The 22,781-nt window shown below is 39.1% G+C and overlaps 1 protein-coding gene and 1 pseudogene across 1 annotated transcript in view; one reads left to right on the top strand and one right to left on the bottom strand.

Annotated features, from left to right (window-relative positions):
• Nucleotides 1-22,781, top strand: part of SLC25A46 (solute carrier family 25, member 46) — a 35,004-nt gene that overhangs the window by 802 nt on the left and 11,421 nt on the right. Inside the window, exons 2-5 of the mRNA XM_006886690.1 lie at nucleotides 4,170-4,212; nucleotides 6,459-6,516; nucleotides 8,753-8,830; nucleotides 13,077-13,177. Of these exons, the coding sequence (XP_006886752.1) occupies nucleotides 4,170-4,212; nucleotides 6,459-6,516; nucleotides 8,753-8,830; nucleotides 13,077-13,177 (280 nt within the window). The remainder of the gene's footprint in view (nucleotides 1-4,169; nucleotides 4,213-6,458; nucleotides 6,517-8,752; nucleotides 8,831-13,076; nucleotides 13,178-22,781) is intronic.
• LOC102847841 overlaps nucleotides 19,708-22,781 on the bottom strand; it is a 3,958-nt pseudogene continuing 884 nt past the window's right edge.

Here is a 22,781-nt window from a genome sequence, read left to right as displayed (position 1 = left end):
AGTTTCCTTAAATAAGGTAGAAAGATGTGTTTGGGGTTTTTGGTTCTGGGTTTTTTGGTATTAGATGAATTATGTGTTACACAGGAACAGGACGGAACACACAGTAGTCTATAACACTTCTTTTTTAATTAACGCAACTATGTGTAGTTATTGTCTACATTCTCGAACTATGTATTTTCTTCCTGATTTTGTTTCTGACCTAAACTTTCAGAAACATTCAGACGCTAAAACACTGATATAAATTCAAAGTAAGGCCCTGGAGTCACGGGATCTGGTCTCTTGTAGGAGGTTAAAGGCCTCTTATAATTGCCTCTTGTTAATGTAGACATTCTCAACGTTAGTAAAAATTAAAGTAATGGCTATACCTTCCTATTTTCTGGATTGTTACTGTCATTAAATATTAATTTTATTCTAGATCACTTATCATTTGTTTAAATTTGACTATAAAATCTTTTCTATTTGGGTTAATTGGGGTGAAAAAGATTTTAAAGGGTATATGAGAGAGTGAAAGAGGGTCAGTGACTTATCTGGAGTTGTATTACACTGGTGGCAAAAATATGCTTTTATAAATTAAAAATTAAGTCACGATGCATACACAGTTGCTTCACAGTTACTTCATTAGGCTGTAAAGTATATATCTTTTTATAACTTGTGTTTTAATGGTTGAAATGAAGAGGAATGTGTTAATAAAAGTGGGATGTTTTTATTTTCAGCAGCAGTTAAGTGGTTATTGAATGCAACTTTGCTAGGAGGATTGAAGCCTAGAGACTTATTTTGTTAACATTAGTAATCTTATCTACAGCATTCAGAAGATGTCTTTGTGTCATTGTTTCTGTACACTAGAAAAGGGAAAAGCTAGAAAAGAAAGAAAGCCCTCTACCTGGGCAAAGCTGATTTCCATCCCTTGCTTGTATGGTTGTGAAGGAAAGATTAATCGACTAGTTTTCCCCAAGACAAATATACATGACCTTATTGTGAATGTAAGAGAATAGCGGAGACTGTCCATTATTTCAAAGAGCAGAAACTGAATGATCCTTTATGAATGTTACAGTTGAAAATTTAATGTATCATAGTATAAATTTAATGTTAGTCTCCTAGGGCAGTGATATTTTGCATTAAAATTTTAGGATCTTTAGTACAGGAGAAATTTTTTCTCCCCCATTTTGGCCTGTTGGGGAATAGTTCCAGCTATAAACTTTTCCAGTAATACTACAGAAATGCCATCAATAGTGCCATGCATAATCCAATAATTTATTACAGTAACAGAATTCAACAGCTACTCAACAGATTTAAAACCTGGGTGATATTATAGAAGAAAATTGTATTTCTCTTTGTTACCCTAAATACTCTTTTTAAAATTAATAACCTAGAGACGTTTTATTTGCCACTCTTGGTAAAACAGGTGTTCTCCACCAGTAGCAGTGAATAACTCATTAAAATTTTTGGTGTAAACAAGAAGGGTCTTCTATAGAAAAAATTTAAATTGTTTGCAGTCAGAAAGGGAAAGCTGGTAGCTCTTAGGTTCTACCACAGACATGTGACCTATGTGGTATCTTAATGCTTTTTACAGTAGTTGCCTAAATTCAAAACTGGAAGATTTTTATATAAACTAATGTTGATTGCTATTGAGTGGAGCATGACCCATAGTGACTCTATGAACAAAAGACCTGATGCCTTTCTATTAACTATCATTGTTTCTCCAGGTTCATAGAGTTTCCATAGGCATGTGGTTTAGGAAATAGATGCCTCTCCTGCTTCCAGAACTATCTTAAACTGGGAGCTCCACCAAACATTGTCCACCTTGGGCAACCATTATGGCATTTGACACCCCAGTGACGCATGGTTTAGCATCACAGCAAACCCATTTTATCTCAGTACAGCAGATTGACAAAAGAATTATGTATGACTTAGAAGAATGTTCCTGCAAAATATAACAACATGGCTCTGGAAACTCTATGAACTTTAATAGATGTTGATAGTTAGAGAAAGGCTTCAGGCCTTTTGTTCATAGGATCGCTATGAGTTGTGCTTGACTTGAAGGCAGTCTTCAACAACAACAACAGTCTCACTTAGCAATAGTTAATGGCTGTCAAGTTGAATATGACTCATATTGACCCTATGAACAAAAGACCTGAACTCAGTTTCATAACTAACATCATTACTCTATGTTCATAGAGTTTCCAGAGGCATGTGGTTTAGGAAGTGGATGCCACTCCTGCTTCTGAACCTGAATCAGTCTGGAAAGTCCTCCAAACACTGTCCATGATGGATAACCATTATAGTATTTAACACAACTATGGCAGTGTTCAGCATCACATTAATTCCATGTTACTTCAGATAGCTTCTGTACTACTTAAAGAATTTTCATCCCAAAATTTTTTAAAATACCTGTTGTTCTCGTTATGTGACATCGAGTTGCTTTCAACTCACAGTGACCCAAGTACAACAGTCCTAAACCCTGCTCTATCCTGTGTCAATCTTATTGTCTCTGACACCTTACCCCCATTACCCTAGACACTAAATCAGTCCATCTAATTGATGGTCTCCTCTCCTGTGCTGTCCCTCCACACTCCCAAGCATGATGTCCCTCTCTAAGCACTGGTCCCACCTTGCAACATGTCCAAATTATGTCAGACGAAGCTTCAGAATCCTTACCTCCAAGGAGCAGCCTGGTCTCACCGTCTCTAGAACGAACCTGTTTGTTCTCCTAGCAGTCCATAGTATATTCAGTTCTCTTCTCCAGCACCACAGCTCAAAGGTATCAGTTCTCCTTCTGTCATCCCTAGTCATTGTTCAGCTTTCTGACACATGGCAAGTAATTGGAAACCTGATTGCTGAAACTGAGGAGGACCTGAAGCACTTACTGCAGAGGGTCAAGGACTTCAGCCTCCGATATGGATTGAGGCTCAATGTCAAGAAAAAAAGGTTCTCACCACTGGACCAATTGGCAGCATCAGAATGGATGGTGAAGAGGTTGAGATTGTGGAGCCAAGCAAACTCCAAGCAAGCTCCACAGTCAACACTCTCAGAACCAGTAGCCAGGAAATTAAAAGATGTATTGCCATGGGAAAGTCTGCTATTAGGGACCTCTCCAACGTACTGAAGAACAATGGTGTCTCTCTGGAGACTAAGGTGTGTCTGCTACAGGCCATGGTCTTTGCTATCACTTGTTATGCATTAGGGAGTTGAACAGTGACTAAAGAGGATAGAAGAATTGATGCCTTTAAGCTGTGGTGCTGGATAAGAGTATTGAGGGTACCACAGACTGCTAGGAAAACGAACAGATTCATCCTGGAAAGGGTTAAACTGGGTAGCTCCGTGGAGGCAAGGATTCTGAGGCTCCCTCTAACATACTTTGGACATGTTATAAGGAGGGAACGGTCCTTGGAGAGGGACATCATACTTGGTAGGGAGGAGGGACAGTGCAGGAGGGGAAGGCCCTCTGAGGTGGATTGATTCAGTGACTGGGATAATCGGTATGGGTGTGTCAGAGACAGTGCGATTGGCACAGTATAGAGCAGAGTTTAGGGCTGTTGTACATAGGGTCGACTCAAGGCACATAACAACAAAACAACAACGTGGCCTGGATCAGGCACACCTTATTCTCCTGACTGACACCATTGCTCTTCAGTTCTTTGGAGAGGTCTCTGACAGCAGACTTTCCCAATGCAGTGTCCAGCATGCCCAGCAAATGCTATTGACTAAACAAAGTAGACCCTCTGCCCCTGGGGTCATTGTTAGCAAAATCTGACAAAAGTCCAGTCAACTTGTGGAGGAAAAAAACGCAGTAACACAATCAAAAACCTTCCTTATGTGACCCTCATCAAGAGATGAGAAATCATTTTCCAGAGTGGAACCACTCCACAGGACCCTTCATGCCAGCCATATAAACTAATAGGAATATCTTTCAGGAAATCACGCCTTTGGAAACTAAGCCTTACTATCCTACATGTCAGTGACATTGAGCTGAAAGACATTTGTGCCTGAGAAGGCATATACTTTGCAAGTTAGCTCAAACTCCCGACAGTTCAAAGGACCTCACTGGCCCCATTAAGAGTTTTCCTTTGTTACTGGAATTTAAATGTATGCTATCATACAAAAACTGATTTTATGGGTTTTACTGTGAACTTTTATATTAATTGTAAGTAATTCTATTCCTTTTGTTCTAGAACAGTTAAATAGATTTGCTGGATTCGGTATTGGACTTGCAAGGTAATGTTTTATCTGAAAATTTGTTTTATTTAACTCCCCGTCCCCCTTTACTGTAATTTATAATTCTGCTTGTTGTATGTTATCAATGACTAAGTCAGAACCAACTCATAGTTGACCTTCCAGCAAGTTTTCAGAGGCAGTAAATTGCATGGGATTGCCAGTCTTTCTCTCCATGGAGCAGCTGGTGTATCCAAATTGTGTGCTTTTCACTTGGCAGTACAGCTCCTTACAGGGTCATCAGCACTCTCTGTAATTTTTAATGGTAAGTGATCATTTTTGCTTCCTTTAGATTGATTCTTTGGAATAACAGATTAAATATTGAATAAAATCTTTGGAGGCTAGTAAGAGTAAAACATAGTCATTCATTTTTCTTTAAAAGTTTTTTTTTTTTTTAATTACAAAGCTGGCATAATTTTATAATCACAAAGTAACTCCAAGAAATATTTCAACAGCTTTCCTGGGTTTATCAAAGGAATAAAATCAGTTTTCTTACTTAATAAACTATATATCCCACTTGTCCTATAACATTATATGCATTGAGCCTTCATCGTAAACATTTGAGTACTAAGAAGATAGATTTTAGAATACAATTCAGATTTTGCTCACAATCAGCTTTTTATGATTATGTAGATTTTCTTTTCAATTTCTGATAATGATTAACTTTTTTTAAAAATAAAAGGTTTTTAGCCTTCATCATTATGGTCCATTTCAGAAACACCAAAATTGTTCAAGGCCTACATTTCCTTCTAGCATGATTTTCATTTTTAAAACAAAACGTTTAAAATCATGGGGGGGAAAAGTACTATTTGCGTACTTAAGTTTAAGGATAGTAGAAATAAACTTTGCATATTAAAAGTTTTCCTTTGTGCTAAAATTAATTCCTGTCTCTCTCTCTTTTATTTCATCTTTATATTTAGACTTAGGGAGTTCTGGTAGCCTAGTCAGTAATGAAATATGCTGCCAACCCAAAGTTGGTGTTGTTATGTGCTGCCGAGTCACTTGCAACTCAAAGTGGCCCTACGTACAATAGCCCTAAACCCTGCTCTATCCTGTGCCAATCACACTGCCTCTGATACACCCATTCTGATTACCCCAGTCACTGAATCAATCCACCTCATAGAGGGTCTTCCCCTCTTGCGTCGTCCCTTCACCCTCCCAAGCATGATGTCCCTCTCCAAGGACCTGTCTCTCCTTACAACATCTCCAGAGTATGTCAGAGGAAGCCCTGGAATCCTTGCCTCCAAGGAGCAGCCTGGTTTAACCCTCTCCAGCATGAATCTGTTTGTTTTCTTGGCAGTCCATGGTACATTCAATACTCTTCTCCAAAGTTACGTAGTTCAAATCCACCATAAGGAGAAAGATGAGCTTTCTCCTTTCATGTGACTTACAGTCTCTGAAAAGACACTAGAAATTCAGTCATTAGTTGGTTCTGAAATGACAGTGAGGGTTGGTGTGTTTTGTTGGGTTTTTTTTAGTATGGAATTGAGATGTTTGTTCAACATTGTTGTTGTTGATTGCCTTCAAGTTGAGTATGACTCATGGCAAGTTATGAACAAAAGGCCTGAAACCCCTTTACAACTATTGACATTTATCAAAGTTCATTAAGTTTCCAGAGGCATGTTATTTAGGAAGTGGATGCCACTCCTACTTCAACATAAGTATTAAAAATATACACAGGTTGTTGTTGTTGCTGTTGATTGCCATCCAGTAGAGCACGACTCTTAGCAACCCTTTGAACAAAAGAACTGAATGAAGCCTTTCTGGAATTATCATTTCTGAAAGTTCATAGCGTTTCAAGAGTCACGTTGTTTAGAAAGTGGATGCCACTCTTCCAACAAATAAGTATTTATTTAGGATCATAACAAGCAGATTGCTTTGCTTGTAGAACTGTTCTGAAAGAAATGAAAGAGGTATTTAAATGTTCAAGAAAGTAGCTTCCCACATGATGCATATAGAGAGCTGATTTTGTCTTTATATTTTAGTTATTGTTACATTTTTTTCCATTTGATTAAGAGGCTGAAGATCTGGCTTTACTTTGTTTCATATTGGACGTTTTTTAACTGGTGGAATGCTTTTCAAACATACCTAGATTGTTTGGAAAATAACCCCTTTGTTTTTTAACTTTTAAAAATGGAAAACAATAAAGAATGCTTCTTCAGAAAAGAAAAATTTTAATATATGTGTTGTAAATTTCATATATATCTATGTATGTGGGTATACTTATATATGTAATTATTTTTATTTAGTCTCTTTACAGAAAATGTACTGGCCCATCCTTGCATTGTCCTACGGCGCCAGTGTCAGGTAAACATTTTCTATAACATTCTAAAATAATAAACCCTGATTTTTCATAAAGAACTCAAGTAGTATAAGGTTTTGTAACCACTTCTTCCATGAGTAATGTTCCAAAATATGTACTCTTATCAGTTCTAAAGCTTTTAATTATTGAATACCTCCAAGGAACTTTTATTTACATAATGTTGTTACTGACCATCAAGTGGCACCAGATTCATAACTGACCCTCCAGCAAGTTTTTAGAGACTGTAAATTGCATAGAAGAGTGCCCATTTTTCTACCGCAGAGTAGCCGGTGGATTTGTACTGGGTGCCTGTGGGTTAACAGTGTAGCTCCTTAATACTACGCCACCAGAGCTCGCTTTGTTTATGTGATCTATCAAAAAATACAACCTACTGTCATTGAGTCAGTTCCAACTCATAACAGCCTGAGAGGAGAAGGTGGAACTGTCCTCTCCGAGGGTTTCCACGTTTGTAAATATTTGAAGATCAAACTGCTGTATCCTTCTTACCTCTCTGCTTATACATATGTACTTAACCACAGCATCACCAGAAATAATAGTATAGATGTAGATATCTATAGATATAATATCTTATTTATTATTAAAAATAATAACAAGCTAATTAGCTCTTAACATAAATTTAATGGAAAACAATTATATTTTTGCTAGTATTGTTATTTGGAAAAATAACTTCCTGAGTCATGTGGATCTTTCAAATATTTAGGCACTTATGGGGAACTCTGGTAGTCTGTAATAAGTTGCACTCCTAACCCAAATATTTTAGACACTTGATTGTATAATCTCAAAAAAAATCACCTTCATTATGTCACTATCAATCTTTTGAGGAGAGTTACTGTTTTGGTTTTTTTTTTTTTTTGGTGAAGTTCCTGATGATAAATGCAAGTTTTCGAGAATTCTCATTTTTGCTTGAAAACTCAAGTTTATTATTGGCAATAGATACTATCAAATTGTAGGTGGCATTTAATTGACACAACCTCCTTTGGACATTTCTTTTGAGAAAGTATGTTAAGGCTTGTTTCCCAAAGGGAAAATCCCTCATGGCTTATATTTGCAGATAGATTAAAAAACTGACCCAAAGAAGTCGAAAAGATACTAGTTTATTGGGACAGGAAACTTACTGACCCAGGAGGAACATGTAGCACTGTATCATTTCAGTTGTGGAGGGCCATAGTATTGCCACTCAGGATGGAGGAAAGCAGCAAACTATTTTATATCTCTATACCAACAACTCCCAACACAAAATTAAGAATTATCTATACTGATGGGGTATGCTAGCTGTTCCCAAGCTTAGTTTAAGGGAAAACCCGTCACATCACGTGAGATACATCATACACCCGCTTAATGTAGATCTAGTTCTGTAAGCAAAGCTTAAAACAATAAGGGGAATAGTCAGTATGGCGTCATTCTGGGATGAAACTAGAAAAACAAGTCTTCTGAAAGAAACAGTTCTCATAAGGTAGCTTAGCATAAGTGTAGCCTTTTGGGGACATTTATGGGATATACAATGAATCTGTTACCAAGTATCTATCTGCATATAATTATAATTTTTGTAATATAGTCATTGTTTTCCAAGCAAAATTTATATCCTTTGTAAAGAGTAGCTAAATCACCTTGCAAATAAATCTCACAATTCTTTTTCTCATGACAGATAGCTCGTTATTAATTAGAAAATGTATAATCAAGGTCAGTGTTTTGGTATTTTTTTACTGCTTCATCAAGAACTTTCTTAAGAATATGATGGGTTTTTTTATCCCTTAACAGTGAGTAAGATGAAAAAGAAATACTAATAAACTAATTAGTGCTAATGTTTAATGTGTGCTAAGGACTCGGTAATCTTTTCACTCAATGATAAAGGGCTGTTTTTTTTAAATTTTTGTAACATCAATGAAAATACCAACACAATTAAAAAGGCAAATAATTCCTTAGTATTAAAAAAAAAAGAATAATTTTTTTTTCAACTTTTGAATTTCCTAAAAGGAGTCCTCAGGGATTAGTGAACCACACTGTGGCAAGTGGTGTTATAAAAACAGCTTTGCAGGCTCATTTGTTCCCTTTGCTTGTTTGCTATTGGTTTGAAAAAAAGATGATTGGCACCAACAAAGTAGGTATATACAGAGAAATAACCATTTAAATATAAATTTATACTATGATTCCACTATATCTTTTTACAGCCTTGTTATTTCTTGCTAAAACAGAAACCAGTCATGAAATATCTTCTTTCAGGTTAATTATCATGCTCGGAATTATCATCTTACTCCATTTACTGTCATCAATATTATGTACAGCTTTAATAAAACTCAGGTAAGATTGTATTAAAGATCTATTTAATGTATATGTTATTTGGACTTAGTAGTTAAGGGGCTGTTCCTTGGAGAAGGATATAGTGCTCAGAAAGGTAGAAGTTCTGTGAAGGAGGAGAAGACCCTGACCAGGTAGATTGGCACAGTGACTTGTGTAATGGGCTCTAGCGGATCAGCAAGTGTGAGGATGACACAGGATAGGACAGGGTTCAGGTCTGTTGTTCCTAGGGTCACTATGAGTTGACAGCATCTAACAACAACTACAATAGTTAAAGCAAAGATAGTTCCTTTGTTTAACAAAATATCTCAACTCTTAGGCCAAAATTAATGTAACATTAACAATGTCATTTTTTAATCTTCCAAAATGTCATTGGGCTGGTGGACATGCTGATTATGTAGCTGTTTATATGGTGGTTGTTGTTATTGCTGTTGTGTGCCATTGAGCTGCCTGTGACTCATAGTGACCCTATGTGCAACAGCCTAAACCCTGCTCTGTCCTGTGCCAATCTTATTGTCTCTGACACACCTACTCCTATTACCCCAGTCACTGAATCAATTCATCTCATTGAGAGTCTTCCTCTCTTGCACGGTCCCTTCACCTTCCTAAACATGACTTCTGTCCAAAAATGACTGAAACAGTACACCAACAGAGAACTTCTAGAAGTATAAACTGAATTTAGAAGAGATAATGGCACTAGAGGCATTATAGCCAATGTCAGATAGATCTTGGCAGAACGAAGAGAGTACCAGAGGAATGTCTGTCTGTATTTCATTGACTGTGCTAGGTATTTAACTGTGTGGATCACAAAAAATTATGGCTAACTTTGAGGAGAATGGGAATCCCAGAACACTTGATAATGTTCATGCAAAACCTATACTCAGATCAGGAAGCAATCCTCTGAACAGAGCAAGGAAACATTGCATGGTTCATGCAATGGTTCAAAGTCCGGAAAGAAGTGCATCAGGAATGCATCCTTTCTCCATACCTTTTCAGTCTATATGCAGAACAGATCATTTGGGAAGCTGGGCTTTATAAGCAGGAATGTGGCATCAGGACTGGAGGAAGACTTGTCAACAACCTATGTTATGCAGATGACATATCTTGCTTACTGGAAATGTGGAGGACCTGAAGTGCTTGCTGAAGAAGGCCAGAGACTGGCCTTAAATTAGTCTTAAATAAAGATTGAAGCTCAACATCAAGAAGACAAAGATACTCACCACTGGGCCAGTTGGCAGCACCATGATAGATGGAGAAGAGATTGAGGTTGTTACAATTATGTCTTACTCAGCTCCACAATCAGCACTCTTGGCAGCAGCAGTCGGGAAGGTAAAAGATGATTTACACAGGGAAAGATTACTGTCAGGGACGAATCCAGAGTACTGAGAAGCAACAGTGCCAGTCTAGAGACTAAGATACGCCTGAGCCAGTCCATGGTCATCATAATTACCTACTATGCATCAGGGTTCTGGACAATAACTAAGGATGACAGAAGAATTGATGCCTTTGAGTTGTGGTGCTAGAGAAAAGTATATCATGGACTGCAGAGAAAACAAGTAAGTCTGTCTTGTACAGGGTGAAACGATGTTTCTTCTTGGAGGCTAGAATTTTGAAGGTCCATCCAGCATACTTTGGGTAGACTTTAGTGTTGTTATACATAATTAGGGTCACTCTGAGTCCCAGGCAACTTGACGACATGTAACACCACCACCACGTGGACATTATTGACGGGGAAAGTTCCTCTTTATGAGGCAGAAGTCAGTCTTGGCCATCCTAACATTGCACCTGCTCCATACACATGGTTGTTTTTATGTACAGCTTTGAACTCTGCTCTATCTTGAGTCAGCCTCATTGTCTCTGACACACCTACCCCATTACTCCAGTCACTGAGTCAATCCATCTCGTCTGGAGTTTTCCTCTCCTGTGCTGTCCCTTTACCCTTCCAAACATGACGTCACTCTCCAAGGACTGGTCCCTCCTTGCTGCATGCCCAAAATATGTCTGACAAAGCTTCCATCTATTCCTCCATGGAACAGCCCAGTTCTACTCTCTCCAGGACAAAACTTCTCCTAGAAGTTATGGTATATTTAACACTCTTCTCCAGCACCACAACGCAAAGGCATCAATTCTTCTGTCATCCTTAGTCATTGTCCAACTCTCTGCTGCATAGCAAGTAATTGTGAAGTTCATGGCCTGGATCAGGTGCACCTTAGTCTGTAGACTAACATCGTTCCTTCTCAATACTCTGGAGAGCTCCCTGACAGCAGATTTTTCCAACACAGTTTTTTAAATTTCCTGGCTGTTGGTCCCAAGAATGTTGATTGTGGAGGCAAGCAAGCTGAAACTGTTATCAATCTCAATCAGTCTCAATCTATTCACTATCATGAAGTTGCCAATTGGCCCAGTGGTGAGAATCTTTATTTTCTTGATATTGAGCTTCAATCCATATTGACGACTACAGTCCTTGACTTTCTCCAGCAAATACCTCAGGTCCTCCTCACTTTCAGCAAGCAAGGTTGTGTCATCTGCATAATACAGATGAGTTATTGATGAGTCTTCTTAGAGCCCAGCCTACAGGATCATCTGTTTCGCATATAGATTGAAAAGGTATAGAGATAGGATGCATCCCTGGCATACACCTTTCCTGATTTTGAACCATGCGGTGTTTCCTTTCTCTGTTAGATCACAGCAAACTGTGGCTAACTCTGAGAGGAATGGGAGTCCCAGATCACTTGAGCATGCTTATGCAAAACCTATACTTGGACTTTAAACAGTAGGGCTTAGAATAATTCATATAGTAAGCCACCAAATGTTAAAATTTAACAAAACTTTTATCAATTTACAGAGATACTTGTTGTATACATGTGGATTATCTCTGTATTCTAAATAAGAAGCTGCTTCTAGAGAATATAAGGATGGAGATCTTGAGGATAGAGGTAGTAAGGATTACACATAGGGCAGGTTTCTGATTTGTTGTCACAAAGGGGCTATGAGTTGTAATCAGCACCATTGCTAGAGAACTGAGGTGAAGTATACAGATTTTTCATCTGTAACCTTTTTGTTGTTTTGTGGATTTTTAAATTGTGTCATGTGTATTAATGGACAAGGAGCTCTGGTGGTGCTGGGATTAAGCCATTTAGTTCTTTGTGGGAGAAAGGTGAATCAGTCAGCTTTGATAAAGATTTACTGCAGTGAAAACCAGTTCTTCTTTGCCTTTCCGTTCACTCCAATGCTATGGCAGTGGGCTGGGTATGTTATTGGTTTATGGATTAACACTGATGATACTGTGGAAAGGGACAAGCCTGTTCTCATACAGTCAAGTTAATATAAAATTATGGTGTAAGGATTGAAAAGAGGTGAATTGTAAAATATTAAGGCATAGAATTGGTAGAATTTGAGGACTGAGTAGATAACTAAAAGTGAAGGAAAGGCCATATGGATATGTAATTTGGACACATGATGTTGAAGCTATTGTGTAGGAAAATAGGAAACAACAGAAAAGGAAAGAATTGTTGAAGAGTAGGGATGAGGGAGTGTGATAGCATTGGCCATGGGTTGTGTATCATTGGAGATTCCGAGAGGCCTTTTTTCTCTCATTCATTGTTGCACATTTTACTCCCTCCCTCTTCCTTCCCACCCACCACTTTGTAGTGTGTCTTGAGGCATGAGGGTTCAGTGACAAAATCCTCACCTTCATATTAGTAACCCTGTTTTGATTCAGTCAAGTGTAAGTACCACCCATAGTGAGTGAAGTGTTATGTTCCTGAACAGATTTTTAGCCAAATTTCTAGACTAAGACTAGGAAGTAGGATCTGGTGATCTACTTCTGAAAATCTGCTAGCGAGAACACTGTCGATGACTATGCTCCAGACTAATCACGGGGTTAATGTAACACAGGTCAATGTTCTGTTCCATTGGGCATGAGTCAAGACCAATTTTACAACAGCTAAAAGCAACAAATGATCATCCTAATGGGAAGTCTAGTAGGGAATTGAATGTACAAACATAAAGGTCTAAACAAAGCCAGGACTAGAGCCAGAGTTAGTTATTTAATTGGAATGTCCAGTCAACACACTTCAAAGCCATAATATTAGTTGTTGGATTAGGAAATTAGTTGTAGAACTGTTAGCACAGCTGTTGTATACTGTTAAGAAGTAGCTATAAAATTAAATATTCAATTTTGTGAATACATTTCTGTGTTTTATGTTTAAGAATTATCGGAAATAACAGTACATTTTATTCACTTTAGGGACCAAGAGCCCTTTGGAAAGGAATGGGAAGTACGTTTATTGTCCAAGGAGTCACACTTGGTGCAGAAGGAATAATCAGTGAATTCACACCTTTGCCAAGGTAAAGTTAACACCCATCTAAGAAGTATCCGAACTATGAAACAGAAAAAATTATGTAGGTAGTTATTTCTGTAGTCGATGGTTGTTGTTATATTCTGTCAAGTCAGAAGCCACCCATAGCTGACCCTCCTGTGGATTTCCTGAGGCAGTAAATCTCATGTGAGGAGACTCCCTGTCCTTCTCCCATGGAGCAGCTGGTGAATTTTAAATGCATGCCTTTGAGATTGCAGTGCAGCTTCTTAACATTAAGTCAGTGTCCTAGAAGCAAAAAATTGGGAAGATTTTTTAATTATAGAAGCATTTGAAGGGAGAAGGTAGATCCTGGGTCTTTTTTCTGTGAAGATGATGCAGGTCTTTTGATGAAAGATGGGAAGTCATTGAGACTGTAATAGAAAAGTATGAGAAAAATAGTATTTGTTTGGAAGAGTGACAACTGTGGATAACAAGAAAAGGAATCTTGAAACTATACGAAAGGAATATTTCCTAGATAAAAATGTTAATAGAAAATACTGAAAATCATAAATAAGCTTAAGTACTTTTTGGCATGACTAAGTGGTTTTTCGCAGCACAGCAACTTCCCAGGCATTTCCTCTAGGTGGAGCAAGGTGGATTGAATATGGATTGCTCTCTTCTGTTTAATCCTTACTCGTAGTTTTTTCCATATCATCACTATGAGGAGTGAGCCCCTTTAGCCAAGTCTACATTTGTAATTAAACCTGAACAGTCATTTTATTGAACTCTTAACATTGTTTTACGGGAGCTGCACTGCAGTCTCGAAGCTTTGTGGTTCAAATCTACCAGCTATGCCATAGGAGAAGGGTGGGCAGTTTCCTCCCTTGCAATTAGCTGTCTCTGAAAACCCGCATGAGGGTCAGCTTTGGGTTGGTTCCGAAGTGATGATACACAACAGCAGCATTGTTTTGACTTATCTTGTATTTGTGATTGTGCCAACATAAACATTTAAATTTTTCTCCTAATGTAGAGTATTTCCACAATAATTCCTGAATTTATCTACTTAGCACAATGAAATCTTTCTCTAATTCAGTGGATATGCTTCCTTTTCCCCCTTTTTAACTTTTAAGGTATACTTATTGAGAGTTCCTAAATGGGAAACACTAAAATAATCTAAATGTGTTATTGAGTCACTTGTGACTCATAGCAACCCTATGTACAACAGCCCAAAACCCTGCTTTATCCTGTGCCAACCTTATTGTCTTTGACACACCTATCTCCATTACCCCAGTCAGTGAATCAATCTCATTGAGGGTCTTCCTCTCTTGCCCTGTCCCTCCACCCTCTCTAGTGTGATATCCCTCTCCAAGGACTGGTCTTTCCTTGCAACATATCTAAAGTATATCAGACAAAGCTTCAGAATCCTTCCCTCCAAGGAGCAGCCTGTTTTCACCCTCTCTAGGATGAATCTATTTGTTCTCCTAGCAATCCGTGGTGTATTCGGTACTCTTCTCTAGCACCACAGCTCAAAGGTATCAATTCTTCTTCAATCATTCCTAGTCATTATCTAGCTTTCTGACACTCAGCAAATAATTGCAAAGAGTATGGGCTATGGACCTTAGTCTCCAGAATAACATTGTTGTTTTTCAGTACTTTGGAGAGGTTTCTGACAGCAGACTTTCCCAGTGCAATTTGTCTTTTAATTACCTGGCTGCTGATACCAAGACTGTTGATTGTTGAGCCAAGCAAACTGAAGCTATTAACAAATACAGTTTCTTCACTGTCTATCATGATACTGCACCAGGAAATGATGGCATACTAATGGACATATTTCAACAGACAGACACTGCCCTGGATGTGCTCACCAAACTGTGCCAAGAAATCTGGAGGACAACCACCTGACTAGAAGAGATCTATATTTGTTCCTTTTTCCAAAAAAGGTGACCCTACAGAGTGTGGAAATTCTCTAACAATATCATTACTATCACGTGCAAGCAAGATTATGCTGAAAATTATCCAAAAATAGCTGGAACAGCATATCAACAGAGAACTGCCAGAAGTTTACACTGGGTTTAGAAGAATCCGTGGCACTAGGGATAGTATAGCTAATGTTAGATGGATCTTGCCTGAAAGCAGAGAATACTAGAGGAATGTCTATCTGTGTTTGATTGACTATGTGAAGGCATTTTTATTGTGCGGATCAAAACAAACTGTGGCTAACTCTAAGAAGAATAGGAATCCCAGAACACCTGATTGTGCTTATGCGAAACATATACTTGGGCTAGGAGGCTGTCATTAGAACAGAGCAAGGAAACACTGCATGGTTCAAAATGGGAAAGGTGTATGACAGGGATGTGCCCTATCTCCATACCTTTTCAATCTATATATGAAATAGATTACCTAAGAGGTTAGGCTCTATGAGGAGAAATGTGGCATCAGGATTGGAGGAAGACTCATCAACAGTCTGCATTATGGAGATGATAGAACCCTGCTTGCTGAAACAGGAGGAACTGAAGCGCTTGCTGCTGAAGGTCAAGGACTGCAGCCTTTACTATGAATTAAAGTTCAACATCAAGAAAACAAAGATTCTCACCACTGGGCCAGTAGGCAGCATCATTATAGACAGTGAAGAATTTAAAGAAAAGAAAGAAAGAACTAAAATTTGATTTGGAAACAGTTTGATTTCAAGTGCTTTGCCTTACTGTCAAATGAATAAGATCAACAACAGTGTAGAGATGGCTAAGTTTGACTTCTACCTACTCCATAAAGGGAATGAACTGTCTCCATCAATATCCACCATAGTACCAAAATAATAGGTACCACCCTACCTCCACACTGCTGCATCTACTTGTATTGGGTTCGATATTTTTTTGCAAAAGTTAACTCAGAAACTTTATTCAGAGTTGTAGAGTTTTATTAAAGGAATACATGGTAGAATGGTGGAAGCAAAGGGTATCACACAGTCAAAGTCCAAACTTAGTGCCAATTTAGTAAACAGCAGCCCTAAGCCAAGTTAGCAACACATTCTTTCTCAGTTACTTCAGAGAGCTTCTCAGGCAACAACTGTAAGTCCATTTTTAGTCCAGGACCACAATTGCAAGAAGCCTCTGGTTTCCTCAGTTGTCCAGCAAGCATTGTCTATGCAGTCGTAAGTCAGCTTTTCCTTCTATTGGCTAATAAAATAAGCAAAACCTTTAACTTTGGCTCCATCTCTAGAGATTCAGTCAGGCTACACCTAGCTTCAGTCTCTCCACAGTCTGGCTAGCTTTTCTTATGTTGACTTTACAGTTGTTGATGTAGAAGACCACAATTGAACAGTGAACTGTATGTCTCTAGTTGAGGTAGCTGGAGACTACGCCCCTGAGGAATCTAAGGCAATGGCTAGAAAAACTGTTTTCAAAAGTCCTTACTCCACACATACCTAAGTGGAGCTGCCAGTAGACAAATGATAAGTAAGGTTGGTTTGGACAGGAGACAAGTCCAAAATGAAGATAATACTTTTCTTAAGCTGTGACGCTATCATATTTATAGATGGATTAAACAAAGCATATATTAAATAGAATAAGAGAGGGAGCTCTACACCATAGGAATTCCTGAAATAGTTTAAGGCAGATTATCTGAAAAGAGTCAAGAGGAGAATACCAGAGACAGAGAAGGAAAACTGTTATAACACAGTATAGTCGATACAGGGACAAAGGCTTCTTGAAAGAGTACACGATTGCTTGATGACTCCTAAAAGGTCAGATAAGGCACAAACTTGTAATTTTCCTCTGGATTTAGTGGCGTGAAGGCCATTGGAACCTTGGAAAAGCTGTTTCTGTAAAATAATGTCATAGAATCCACTTTGGAGTGACCTTTGTAGTGAATGGGAAATGCAAAAAACTGAAACTCAGCTGTTATCAAATCAGTTGACTTGTAGAGAACCTTCATTGGGTTTCTGTTGGCTAACAATTGTAACAGAAGGGACTGCCCATATTTCTCTCTTGGAGCTGCCTATAGGTTTGAACAGCTGCAGTTGCAACAGTGCAATTTGATAAAGACACTACCACCAGAACTTCTTAATGTGAGGTGTTGATTATTGTTTACCATCAAATCAGAAGTGACCTGTAGTTGTCCCTTCAGAGGTTTTTGAGGTAGTAAACTGCATGGGAGAAGATAGCCAATGTTTCTCTTGCAAAGCAGCTGATGTATTCAAACCACATACCTTTGGGTTGGCAGTACAATTCTTTACCACTATGCCATGAATGCTCTCTTGCAAGTTTAGTGAAATGGCTGCAAATTGGAGAGTGGAAAATAAATAACTAGAAAATGGCTTGGCATGGATGTAGGAAAGACTTGTAAGAGTGAACTATTTGAGCTTGAAAAATTGAGAGGCAATATTAAGTGAATGTAGTTATTTTTTAATTCTGTTACTTTTGTGTATTGATTATGCATTTTAATTTTTATTTTGTTTTTTCAAGTAGAAAGTAGACTTGACATAAGCAAAATGTTGTTGTTAGGTACCATTGAGTTGAGTACTACTCACAGTGACCCTATGAACAAAAGATCTGAACCCTGTTTTATCCTGTGCCATCCTCACACTTCCCGACACACAAGTGCCCATTGTGGCAGTTACTGTGTCAGTCCACCTGGTTAAGGGTCTTCCTCTCCTTCACTCACCCTTTAACCTTCCCAGTATCATGATCATGTCCCTCTCCAAGGAATAGCCCCTCCTAGCAACATGCCTGAAGTTTATAAGGCAGTTCATCATTCTTGCCTCTAAAGAGTGCTACTGTTGCACCATCTCCAAGACATATTTGTTCTTTTGGATGTCCATGTGATGTTCAGTTCTCTTGTCCAACACCACAGCTCAGAGGTGTCAGTTCTTTTTCTGTCATCCTTATTCATTGTCCAGCTGTCAGATGTATAGCTAGCAATCAGAAAGACTATGGCCGGAATTAGAGACTCTTTAGTCCTCAAACTGACATAATTAGTCCTCAGTAATTTGGAGAGGTCTCTAACTGTAGTTTTTCCCAGTGCAGTGCGTCTCCTTATTTCTTGACTGCTGGTATCATCTGTGTTAATTGTGAATCCAAGCAAGACAGTTGACATTATCAATCTCCTCTACATCCATCATGATGTTCCCTGTCGATCCAGGGGTAAGAATCTTGTTTTCTTGACATTTAGGTGCAATCCATAACTGAAGGCTGCATTCGTTGGTCTTCTGCAACAAGTACTTCAAGTCCTCCTCACTTTCAGCAAGCAAGGTTATGTCATCTGCGTAACACAGGTTATTGATGAGTCTCCCTCCAGTCCTCATGCCACACTCCTCTTCAGAGGATCCACCTTCTTGGATAATTTGCTTAGCATGTGGATTGAGTAGGTATGGAGAGAGAATCCAACCCTGATGCACTCCCTTCTCAGTTTTAAATCATATAGTGTTCCCTTGCTTTGTTCATACAACAGCCTCCTGGTCCAGGTATAGGTTCTGGATGAGCACAATTAAGTGCTCTGTGACTCCCATTCCTCTCAGTGGTCAGCTGTAGCTTGTTATGGTCCACACATTCAAATGCCTATGCATAGTAAAAAAGCATAAATATACATTCTTCTGATATTCTTTATTCTTAGCCAGAATCCATCTGACATCAGCAATGATACCCCTGGTGCCATGGCCTCTTCTAAATCATGCTTGAACTTCTGGCAGTTCCCTATCTAGCTGTTTTTGAATCCTCTTCAAGCAGTATTTTGCTTGCATGTGATAATTAATGATATTGTTCAATAGTTTTCACATTCAGTTAGATCACCTGGTCTTGGGAATGGAAACAAATATGGACCTCTTCTAATCTGTTGGTTAGACAGCTATCCTCAAAATTTCCTGGAATATACTAGTGAACACATCCAAGGCTGCATCTGTTAATTGAAACAATTCAGTTGGTATCCCATTGGTTCCTGAGGCCTTAATTTTTTGCCAATGCCTTCAATGCAGTTTTCGTTTCCTCTTGGATTACCATTGGCTTGTGTTCATATGATACTTACTGAAATTTTTCAGTGTTGATTAGTTCTTTTTGGTACAGCAATTCTGAGAATTCCCATCATTTTTTTTTTTATTTTAATGCTTTCTGGGTTATTGAATACATTGCTCATAGCATTTTTCAATATTGTGAAATGAGGCTCACATTTGTTTTTCTGTTCTCTCAGCTTGAGAAATGCAGAACAAGTTCTTCCCTTTATATTCTCCAATTCCAGCTCTCTGCACATTCAATTATAATACTCTGCTTTATCCTCCCAAGCTGCCCTTTGAAATCATCTGTTCAGCTCTTTTACTTCTTTACTTTTTTACTACTTTTTTACTTTTTCTCAGCTTGTTTACCTTTGGTTGGCTTCTCCATGTGCCAGTGCATTTTTTTCCCCCAGTAAAGATTTTATTCAGTCACTGGCTATGTACAGTTCAGATCTTGGAGAACCTGTCCTTTCCTTAGGCACCAGGATGGCAGAGGTCTGCCTACACCAGAGCTGAGAGTTCTGTGCTCAACTAAGAAAGGGGCCAAAAAGCCCACAGCCCCTTCCAAGCCCTCGTCCTATCTCCTCACATACCAACAGTCAGTCCAGAAACAGCTTTCGGGAGCCCATTTGGGAATGGTTGGAACAACGGATGTCAAACTTGGAGTCCCGGCACTTTTGGCAGACAAACACTTTCCGGAACGTTGGATTTCCAAATTTTTGCACAGGATAGGTGAATCCAGGTGTGTCATGGGGTGGCCAGCAAATGGCTTCATACAGAAGCAGGTGACACGGTCCCAGGAATCATCATCCTAATCCACCGTGATATCCTTATTGTCGCCAGTGTTATCCTTGTGCCAGAACACTACTTGCTTTCCCTGCCAAATGATAGTCCGCTTGCCTTCAGTCTTTATTTCTTTGACCTGATCAGGTGACACTGTGGCACAAGAGCCACTGGAACTCATGTCAGAGTCCCAGCCTGAACTAGGGTCGCTGGGGGCCTGGGGAATATTCTGCAGGGTGGGGCTCATGGGGGTCTCCACATAGGGATCAGTAGCTTCTAGCTTCAGTAAGCTCCCCAGGTACCCATCCTTGACAGACACATCGCTATCCCTCTACTTCCTCTTATAAAAACTTGTCAGTCTTCTTTCTGTCCAAGAGGAAATTACAGGGCTTCGCCCGCTGTAAAACGGTGGGCTGCAGGTGACTGAAGCAGTGGTCAGAAACGGGAAAGGGACACTGACGATGGGTTGTCAGTGAAAGTGGCATCCCAACCATCACTCTCAGTGGTTCCCACAGTGCAGGGCTGGGGCTGCTCCGCAAAAGCAGCTCCTCTTTCGGATAAGGGATGTAGCTGGCATAAGCCAGGACGAAGCTGCAGAACTTGTTGAAATCCTCCGCAGTCCTGCGCCTCTTGTGGCTGGGACAGTACTCCTCCCGGTGGAAAGCAGCTGTGCAGGAGTCGGAGTCTATGATCAGGTTGGGGGGCTGTGGCCGCGAGAGTGGAAGGGCCTGGGCCTCCAGTGACCACGCAGGGAAAGGGCAGACCTGGGAGGCTTCGCCTTGGCTAGAGGTGATGGGGGGCGGGTCACACACCTGACGGTGTGTCAGGTCCTATTCCTAAGATGATCTTGAAATTCAAATGGAATTGACTCAAGATCATGTCTTTTTTTCCCCCGTGGACTTATTTTCATTTTCATCAGTCTCAGTTTGAACTTGCATATGAGTAATTGATGATCTGACCCACAGTCTGTCCCTGGCCTAGTTTTAACTGCTGATATTGAGCTGCTCCAATTATTTTTTCCACAAATGTAGTCAGTCACATTCCTATGCAGCCCATCAGATGAGATCCATGTGTAAAGTCACCGTTTGTGTTATTTAGAAAAGATTTTTGCGATGAATAAATCATTGTAAATACAAAATTCAGTCATTCTATTTCCAGCCTCATTTCTGTTCCCAAGTCCATGTTTTCCAACTCCTTTCTTCCAGTTACCAGTTATCATTAACGCTAGGAATGATAGCTCAAGGAAGTAGGGACCCAGAATTAAGGGAAGTAATAATAGAAATACAGTGTCATGCTTGTTACGTATTTTTTTAACTTTTGGTTGTAAATTTCCTTTTCCCATCTTACACCTTAAAAATTGGTAGTATTGTATAAAAATAATAATTAGGATTGCATTCTTCTCAGAGAACTTGGGTCACAGACTCATGTTCATGTCTTTATGACTATTTAATGCTTCACAACTTGTGATAACACTGTGAAGCTATGATAAGGAAATGTAACAATGCCGAGGTATTTTAGAAAAGTTGTGCAGTATTTTGTTTTATAGTTGTAAAGTCACGGTCAGTGGATGAGAGATTCATTGGTTTCTTTTTTTATTCAACTTAATTATAAATGGCTTAGTTAGAGTGGCTTAGTTAGAGCTTGGCTGTTGTTGTTGTTGTTATGTGCCATCAAGTCGCTTGCAATTCATAGCGACCCTATGTACAACAGCCCTAAACTCTGCTCTGTCCTGTGCCAATTGCACTGTCTCTGACACACCCATCCCGATTGCGCCAGTCACTGAATCAGTCCACCTCATAGAGGGCCTTCCCCTCCTGCGCTGTCCCTCCACCCTCCCAAGCATGATGTCCTTCTCCAAGCACCGGTCTCCTCACAACATGTCCAAAGTATGTTAGAAGGAGCCTCAGAATCCTTGCCTCCAAGGAGCCACCGGTTTAACCCTTTCCAGGACGAATCTGTTTGTTTTCCTAGCAGTCCATGGTATTCTCGATACTCTTCTCCAGCACCACAGCTCAAAGGCATCAGTTCTCCTTCTATCCTCTTTGGGCATTGTCCAACTCTCTGATGCATAACAAGTGATTGCGAAAACCATGGCCTGTATCAAACGCACCTTAGTCTCCAGAGAGATACCATTGCTCTTCAGTACTTTGGAGAGGTCCCTAACAGCAGACTTTCCCATGGCAATGCGCCTTTTAATTTCCTGGCTACTGGTGCCAAGAGTGTTGATTGTGGAGTCAAGCAAAGTAAAGCTGTGTACCATATCTGTCATTCAAACCCACTAACATTTCTTAGGAATAAAGATCTGTTAAGCTGCTCCTTTAAAGAAACCACATAGGTCAGTACTCCTCTTTCACAGTTGACTCAACAGCAGTGGGTTGGCTTTGGCTTTTTTATTTGAAGGTAACCAAAATTACTGAAGAATCTTAGTCTAGACCTTCATTCCAGGCTTTGTAGTTGCCTATTTCTGCTCTTCCATTTTCTCATTGGTAAGATCAATGTGCTGATGTTTACTTGCTTATATTACATGATTCTTCCTTATGGTAGAGGAGAGGAGAGGATATGCAGGAAGAAAGTGCAGAATTTGGGAAAGATCTAGTATGAAAAACAATATTTTAATTTTGTAAATAAATTCTATAGAAAATAATGTAAAACAGAATATATATTAATGATTGTATGAAACAATGTAAATGATATATTGTATAAAACAACATATATGAATGAAACGTACTGTAAAGGTACTATTAAAATGAATTTAAAAATATGGAAAAAAATTAAGTGCAGGATTTTAAACCCCACTTCTACCACTAAGTAATTTAAATGACTTTGGGTAGTAAGCTCCTAAGCCTATATTTTTCTTAATTATTATTAAATTTTATTAATTTTAATGAAC

Source organism: Elephantulus edwardii, unplaced genomic scaffold (genome assembly GCF_000299155.1).
Source record: "Elephantulus edwardii isolate Elephantulus edwardi_28Jun2011 unplaced genomic scaffold, EleEdw1.0 scaffold00050, whole genome shotgun sequence".
Taxonomy (NCBI): domain Eukaryota; kingdom Metazoa; phylum Chordata; class Mammalia; order Macroscelidea; family Macroscelididae; genus Elephantulus; species Elephantulus edwardii.
Note: the sequence above shows the minus strand (reverse complement) of the source record. Positions and strands in the feature narration are given on the sequence as shown.